Source organism: Diabrotica virgifera, chromosome 2, assembly GCF_917563875.1.
Source record: "Diabrotica virgifera virgifera chromosome 2, PGI_DIABVI_V3a".
NCBI classification, from domain to species: Eukaryota; Metazoa; Arthropoda; class Insecta; order Coleoptera; family Chrysomelidae; genus Diabrotica; species Diabrotica virgifera.
Window position 1 is genome coordinate 165,745,254 of NC_065444.1, and position 9,035 is coordinate 165,754,288.

The following is a 9,035-nucleotide window of genomic DNA, read 5'->3' on the forward strand; positions in this document are numbered from 1 at the left end:
AGTCGCCCAAATGGTACAAGCGATATATTATTCGACGCGCCTTAGCAAGACGAGAGGAGAGAATTGCTTTCGGTTTTTATATCACTCTCGGTTAACATGTTGTAACAAGAAGTTTCACATTATAGTACCAGAAATAGTACATGTAGTAAATCAATCGACTCGTATTAAAAAGTACCTAAAGCTAGAATACTTAGTTTGGCAAAAATGAATCAAAATTAATGAAATCGAAGTAAATAGAAGGTGCATGAACAGTTCAAATATAAACTTCTGGTTTTATGTCCGTTTTTATATTATTTTATTGTTTATTGGTTTGTACTATGAAAGTCCACTGCTAACTCAATATGGTTTTTATTTATTTCGTTATTAAATTGATTTTATTTTTCCATCCTAATTAGTTTCGTTTCTTTTCTTACCGGTAATTCATTACTTGAAATTTTCTTTTATTTTTTTTTTAATTTGAGGAGAATTAATAATGTACCGCGTATATTATACTCTCTGGGACTATGCAACTGCATTATGTTATCTCGAAATAATAAATTAATTAAACATTAATTAATTGTTGTTTATTGATGATAACAGTTTAAAATTAACACCCTGAAAGATATTATTAAAAATGTTATCATAAAATTGACACAAACTTAATTATCCTTATTAATTTATATACAAAATAATAATTTTATATAAAGTTATAAAAGTTTAAATATTAGTACAAATATTTCTAAAAACTTTTCTTCAGCAGTGATAATTTGCACATTATACATCTTTACTGGCTATCGTAATGAAAATTTCAACTACTTTATTTTTGGGTTTACTGTTCACTGCAGCAGTGGTAAGTAAAAAATTTTGAGTTTTTAATAAATTATACCCATTTTTCCCTTTACGTGATCTAATAAAATTAACAGATGATTATTTCAATTACTACTATACAAAACTAATTTTAACAATCGAGTCTTACGGGTAATTCTGGTCCTACTAAATCTCTATACTATCTTTATAGTTTTAGAAACATATTTACTTTCTTACTTACTAATTAGTCTAGGGAAATAAGGATTTTCTCGGGATACTGAAATATCCAAGTAAGTGACAAATTTTTTAGTTATTGTACACCTATTGGAAAAAACCTACCTGTTTTCTGCCTAGAGTTCGGAGCCGTTGTTTAATTATGTATTAACAATTAAGTGCAAAAACGCGATTTTTTCAATTTTTTGCATCCTATTGAAAAGCTAAATAGTTAAAAGGCATAAAATTACAAAATTAAATTTTTTAGAACATTAAAAATCTTCAAAATGCTGATTTTTGAAAGTTAAAAAGGCAATTTGTGGCTGTAAAAATTGCAAAATAAGTGAAAATCGATATTTCTTAGTAACCTTTAGTAAAACTAACTTGATCTTTAGTGTTTCACCCAAAGTTGGGTATTGCGATATTTAAAAAACTCTCAAAATTTGAGACCGATTCAGTAATTAGTTTAAAAGTTATTCCATTTGTTTTTCCCAGAGACATTTGTTTTGCAATAACATAAGACAATAAACATAGTGTACCAAAATTATACGGGTACCAATAATGAAAGCAAAAGTTTTGTACTATAAATATGTATTATAAAAGGTGCAAAGAAATTATTTATTATAATCAAAAATCCTAATGCCACATTTTTGAAATTTTGTGGTTTAGAAACATTTAGAATATCTTTAAAAATATTGTCCGTAGGAAAAAATATTTTTATACATTCGGAAAGCTAATATTCTAATACGCATTTATAAATAAAAAAAATTGGCGTAGGTCAATTTGGCCAAAGTTAGCCATGTGTTTTTTTTAATTCACAGCTAATTTTTTATTAAACCCAATTGATGCCATTTTAAAGAATGGCATTTGTAATTTTGATGAAAATATTTACACAAACATGGTTCTTTCATAGGACCCTATACGAATTTTCAAAAATGTAGTTTAAATGGTAACTAGGGGTAACGTACAAACCCATCGCAATTTCAAACTAAAAAAATTTCTATATCTCCGGATCTACTCAATGTATAAAAACATTTTTTCTGCGGACAATATAATTAAAGTTATTGTAAATTATTATAAACTATAAACATTCAAAAAATTGGCATTAGGATTATTGACTCTATATATTTATTATTTTTTGTTTTAGTCCAGGAATCGAAGCTTTTCACCTCGCAATTTTTACAGAATAGATCGATTTGCTTGAAAATTTTTTACTAAATTACAAAAATTCGTTATTCGCTTTAAACTTTAGTTTTTTAAAAACTAATCATTCTAATCCAGTGAAACTTCTTAAATCTGTTATTAATGCATACGTAAAGAAGAACGAATAAGGCCAATGACTAAAAACACCGCTAAATTACATTATTATGCTTATAATTTGATTTTTTTTTCAAAAAAAATATTGATTTTTTAACCGTAACTTTTTTATTTTTTTATCTTAGAAAGTTTGGTAAAAAAGAATTTTGTAGGTTTTTATAGGATATCTAAGACTATTAATATTAAATCCTTTTAGAGTCCTCAGTCACAAAAAGAGGTGACATTGAAAGGGTTGGTAAAGGTGGTTTTGCATGTTCTCTCATGCAAAGCAATTGCAAGCTCACTCAATTTTTGCCGTAGAAAAATTTTTTGCAAAAAAACTTTTTTGGGAATGAAATAAGCTACAATTTTGTATTTAAATATTTTTTTCTATCTCTGATGCTAATCTTTCTATTCTGAACAAAATGGCATCTTTTACCAAACTACAAAAACTCGTTATTCGTTTTAACTCCATTTTTTTTAAACTAACCATTCTAAGCCGATCAAACTTCTAGAAACTATTAAGAGTACATAAAAAAAGAAGACCAAATCAGGCCAATCACTAATTTTAATTAGGGTGGTGATTAGGGGGTTCTTTCCGATCACTTTTTGCTGCAAAAGATAGTGACACATTATTTTCATTGTAAGTCACTTAATTTTTGAGCTAGAGACTTTTTTAATTTCTGGAGATAGATATTTTTAAATACTTCCTTTAAATTAGTTTGAACAAATTATCCTCGAAAAATGCATAGTTTTCCCGTTGTTTGACTTTGAAACTACAATATTTTTTAGCATTTGACGAAGAAGAGCTAACATATAATAAAGTATTGCTCGATTATTATTGGTTTTAAAGAAAATTAAAAAAAAAAAAAAAAGGTTTTGTTTATTTTTTTAATGGTACATTTTTGTTAAGTAAAATTGTTTTGATAAAACGAAAACTTTTTAGTTTTTAGCAGAAAACTGAAACATTGATTTTTTCGATATAAAACTAACACTTTTGATAGCGAATAAATCGAAATCTATTAATTTTATCAAAAAAAGTTACACAACATTTTTTGCTTATAATTAATGTTTTTACCAACTTTTGCGGTCAAATTATAATAAAAAATTTCCACCATCGAGATGGGGTGGCAATCACCCCCATGTAAAAGCGCCTTTTGGCACCATATAAATTTTGATCCTTGGACTATCAACTACTTATTCTCAAATTTTCAATCAAATCGATCCATTCTGTAAAAATTGCGAGGTTTTGTCCTATTTTAAGCTTCATTACTTAGACTATATCTTTTTTAATAAATTTGGATTACTCTTCCACTTTTATTTGGCATACGCAGAACATTTATTATTTTCTATCCTATGTTATTGCAAAATGATGGTCTCTTGTATAAATAAATAGAATAACTTTTAAACTAATTAATAAATCAGTCTCAAATTGTAAGTACCCAAATACCCAACTTAGGGTGACACCGTAAAATTCTAAGTTAAATTTACTAAAAGTTATTAACAAAAATCTATTTTCATTTATTTTGTAATTTACGAAGCAAAATATTGATTTTAGCATTCAAAAATCGGTATTGTGAAGCTTTTTCAATGTTGTAAAAAATCAATTTTTTTAATTTTATGTTAACTATTTAGCTTTTTAATGGGGAGCAAAAAATAGAAAAATCCCATTTTTTGCACTAAATTGTTAATAATTAAAAACCGACGAGAACTGTAGGCAGGAAACGGGTAGGTTTTCTTCCTAATATCTCTACAATAACTAAAAAATAGTCGCAACCTGTATATTTGAGAGCCCTGAGAAAATCCTTGTTTCTCTGGACTATTATTATTATTTATACGCAGTATATCTTAATACATTTTTAAAAAACTCTTGACTACGATTTCAGGTAAGCTCTTTTTCATTTGATGATGATTTCGAAAAATATCTTGACGAGTGTAACTCAAATGATGCTACAAGAATTGACCGTGACGCCTTGGACAAAGCCAAAAGACAAGAAAAATTTAACCCAGATCAGTTGTCTGCCTATCTTAACTGTATTTTTACAAAATTCGGAATTCAGGATGAAAATGGAGATTATAAGAAGCAAAGATTAAATGATTTTATTAAACATGTAGTCAGCGATCAAGGAAATGTTGAAACAATTATCACCAATTGTGGAACGAGACCTGAGGGTACCACTGCAAAGATTGCAGCCTTACATTTGCTTGTTTGCATCAGGAAATATGATAAATTACGTGTTCGCTAATACAACTAATAAGCAAACTTAGTTTGTAATTTTTTTAAATTGTAACAAAAATTTAATATAATATTGATAATTTTATGCTTCTTTGTTTATCTACTCACAATCTAAAATTACAGAATTTATCAGAATGTATACTAAATTTACAATCAAGATGTAGTAGATATAAACAAACCAAGACACTTTAAATGCTACTAGGAGCACTCCCGAATCGTAATTTATAATATATAAACTTTGGAAATCATCATTTGGGATTCACAATGTATATGGGTCATTCCATTTCAAATCAGTCAATTTTGGAGCAAAAAAAAATTTGGACTTCCGATTTGTCGGAAAATTGGTATATAGCTTCTGGGGGGACGTAAAAATAAGATATTTAAGGTCAAAAAATCTTCTTCTTCTTTTTTTCTCAAAATGTTATTTTATGCGATTTTACAGTGATTTGGTGTTTATTTATACAAATTTGCATTTTCTATCGTGAAGTATCAATGTAAAATATAATATTTTAATAGAAGGGACCCAAAATGTCATTATATGGCATTATAACAAGTTACTTTGATTCAAAACAAGCTTTTGATCAAGTTTTATAGTGTAGAATACGTTAAAATACCGTTTTTTTACATTTTTCTCCATTCCCAAAATACATCATAATCGATTTGGCTGAAAATTTGCCCACATATAGACAAAACATAGGACTTTAAGTGGTGAGAAGGATTTGAATTATATTACAATACCAAAAAATTACATGCAATATTATAGTCAAAAATATAGGCGTCTACTGTAAGTACAATTAACTCAAAAATATCGACCTCACGACAAAAATTGTAAAAGGAAATTGTAATAATTGTAAACACGATTTATTTGGAACATTTTCAGTTCCTACCATTTTTGTCGAAAAGTTAAAAATGGTGGAGATATTGAGCAAAACAGGTTCTCCTTTAAAATCAAGATGGCGGATAACGTAACGGAGGAATTCATTCGTGATTTTAAATTTAGGCTACTATTGACTCCCCTAAAGATCAGAAAAATAAAATTTTGGGCAGCTCGGCATGCAAGGTCAAATGCTATCCCCACTGGACTAATATATACTTTTGAGTCTGATATTTATGTAACTTTTTTGGTATTGTAATATAATTCAAATCCTTCTAACCACTTAAAGTCCTATCTTTTGGCTATCTGTGGGAAAATTTTCAGCCAAATCGATGATGACGTATTTTGGGAATGGAGTAAAATGTAAAAAACGGTATTTTAACGTTTTTTACACTATAAAATTTGATCAAACACTTGTTTTGATTTAAAATAACTTGTTATAATGCCATATAATGACATTTTTGAGTCCTTTCTATTAAAATATTATGTTTTTCATTGATATTTTACGACAGAAAAAATGCAAATTTGTTTAAATAAACACCAAATCACTGTAAAATCGCATAAAATAACATTTTGAGAAAAAAAGAAGAAGATTTTTTGACCTTAAATATCTTATTTTTACGTCCGGCAAAAGCTATATACCAATTTTCAGACAAGTCGGAGATTCAAAATTTTTTGCCTGAATGATTTGACATGGAATGTACCATATAATATACTGTAAATTATGATTCAGGAGTGCTCCTAGAAGAATTTAACTTGTCTTGGTTTCTTTATTTCTGCTGCATCTTGATTGTAAATTTAGTATACACATATCTACACATAGTAAAATTAAAACACATGTATTTAAATAAAAAAAGCAAAATATATTTTAAAAAAATATATAAGTGAATATCAATATACCTACAGGGTATCCAGAAGCTCTCCTGACAAACGAAGATCGGAGATTGCTCAAATAACTTTAAGACAATTTAAACCAATTTACCTTTAGTCCAGGGCAATAAGGTTTTTCCCATGACACTCGAGCAGCCAGGGTACTGAAGCGTTTTTCCGACAGGTAATACCTATAAGAGCAAATTGTAACTATTTCCTGCGTAGGATCTGGCGGCCATTTTTATTTATAAACAATTAAGTGTCAAAAAATGTCATTTTTCCCTTTTTTTTTAAATCAATGGAAAACATTGAAACTTATGGTTTTCTTAGTACAAATATCTTTGAGATTATGGAAAAAGCTTTAAAATGACGTATTAAAAAATTTGATATACTCATTTATTGTTAATATAATTGCGAAAAAAGGTCGGAATTGCAAAAAAAATTAATTTCGCAACATCTATTGTAAAAATTAGTGTACAGCTTTGAAATTTTTGTCATATAAGGACTCTTTGGTGCTTAATAGGTGATAAAAATTTCAAAGCGATTCATTCAATTGTTTAAATTTTATTCAAATTGTTTATCCCAGAGAGAATTTTTTTTGCAATAACATAAGTCAGAAGAAAATAAAGTTAGAAACATTCCACAAGTGTCAAATGAAAGAGCATGAGCTATGTTTTCAACTTGGTTTAAAAAAGTGAATAATAAATGCATTTATTAGTAATAAATAATTATGCAAACGTATCGTAAATCTTTCCTTATAAACTTTTTATTTTGTTATATAAGAAATTATACATATTATTTATTACAATTTTTTTTTTCAATTATGATATAGATAGCATTACTTGGTAGTTGTGCACTTAAAACAGGGTAAGAAAGTTAATTTTTTTGGAAAAAGTTATCCAAAAAGTTTATAAGGAAAGATTTACGATACTTTTGCATAATTATTTATTACTAATAAATGCATTTTTATTCTCTTTTTTTAAACCAATTTGAAAATATAGCTCATGCTCTTCCATTTGACACCTGTGGAATGGTTCTAACGCCATTTTTTTCTGACTTATGTTATTTCAAAAAAAATGCTCTCTGGGATAAAGAATTTGAATAAAATTTAAACAATTGAATGAATCGCTTTGAAATTTTTATATCACATATTAAGCACCAAAGAGCCCTTATATGACAAAAGTTTCAAAGCTGTACACTAATTTTTACAATAGATATTGCGAAATTAATTTTTTTTGCAATTCCGACCTTTTTTCGCATTTATATTAACAATAAATGAGTATATCAAACTTTGTAATGTGTCATTTTAAAGCTTTTTCCATAATCTCAAAGATATTTGTACTAAAAAACTCATAAGTTTCGCTGTTTTCCATTGATTTGAAAAAAAGGGAGAAATGTCATTTTTTGACAGTTAATTGTTTATAAATAAAAATGGCCGCCAGATCCTACGCAGGAAATAGTTTCAATTTGTTCCTATAAGTATTACTTGTCGAAAAAACGCTTCAGTACCCTGGCTGCTGAAGTGTCACGAACAGGGTATATTTTTGTCTTATTACCCTGGCCTACTTGTCCGAAAATCCTTTCCTAGGCAGCTAGAACTCTTGAGAAAATGACGCCTTATGTAATTACATTTTTTTTGAATACCTTCAGAAGAAAACTGGTAGGCCTATTAATCTTCCAGAGGTAAATCGATTCCATCAATTGCGAATTCCTAGTACTTGTCATAGGTGCCCGTTTTGGGTAGGGCAATGGTTATTTTATAGCATACCTTTTTTGTCTTTAACGTTTAAGCATTTTGTTTTCACCCAATTTTGAAAAAATGTGAAAACTTTGAATTATCCACGTCCGTCTGTCCGTCTGTCTGTCTGTTTGTCTGTCTGTCTGTGATCACAACTAATCCGTCAATATACCAGCTAGAATGACAAATGAGGTGTCAAATGAAAGCTTATAATCCAAGGATGGTACTAAAGGCGAGAAATTTGTCCTAGGCTGTCTGACCGTCGGTCTGTCCGACCGCGAATATACCTCACCCGTCCTTATACCAGCTAGAATGACAAATGAGCTGTCAAATGAAAGCATATAATCCAAGGATGGTACTAAAGGTGAGAAATTTTATTTAAGCTGTCTATCCGTCGGTCTCTCCGACCGCGAATATAACTCCTCCGTCTTTATACCAGGTAGATTGACAAATGAGGTGTCAAATGAAAGCTTATAATCCAAGGATGGTACTAAAGGTGAGAAATTTGATCTAAGCTGTGTGTCCGTCTGTCTGTCCGATCGCGAATATAGCTCCTACGTCATTTTACCAGGTAAAATGACAATTGAGGTGTCACATGAAAGCTTATAATCCAAGGATGCTACTATAGGTGAGAAATTTGATCCAGACTGTCTGTCCGTCTGTCTGTCCAAACGCTAATATAAATCCTACGTCATTGTATCAGGTAGAATGAGAAATGAAGTGTCAAATGAAAGCTTATAATCCAAGGATGGTAAAAAAGGTGAGAAATTTGACCTAGGCTGTCTGTCCGTTCGACTGAGAATATAACTCCTCCGTCATTTTACCAGGTATAATGACAAATAAGGTGTCAGATGAAAGCTTATAATCCAAGGATTTTAATAAAGGTAAGAAATTTTTCCTAGGCTGTCTGTCCGTCTGTCCGTCCGACCGCGAATATAATTGCTTCGTCATTTTACCAGGTAGAATGACAAATGAGATGTCAAATGAAATCTTATAATCCAAGGATGGTACTAGAGGTGATA

General features: G+C 29.2%; 1 protein-coding gene across 1 annotated transcript; it reads left to right on the forward strand.

The window, feature by feature from the left end:
* Positions 1-574: 574 nt before the first annotated feature.
* Positions 575-4,616, forward strand: LOC114329538 (uncharacterized). The gene is made up of 2 exons (XM_028278682.2): positions 575-829; positions 4,182-4,616. Exons 1-2 carry the CDS (start codon positions 779-781, stop codon positions 4,539-4,541), a joined length of 411 nt encoding a protein of 136 aa, XP_028134483.2. The 5' UTR covers positions 575-778; the 3' UTR covers positions 4,542-4,616.
* Positions 4,617-9,035: the final 4,419 nt, after the last annotated feature.

Excerpts from the sequence above, each read along its gene's own strand:
- LOC114329538 (XM_028278682.2), top strand. The coding sequence starts at position 779 with ATGAAAATTTCAACTACTTTATTTTTGGGTTTACTGTTCACTGCAGCA. Across the intron at positions 830-4,181 it reads TACTGTTCACTGCAGCAGTG|GTAAGCTCTTTTTCATTTGA; the intron begins GTAAGTAAAAAA and ends CTACGATTTCAG.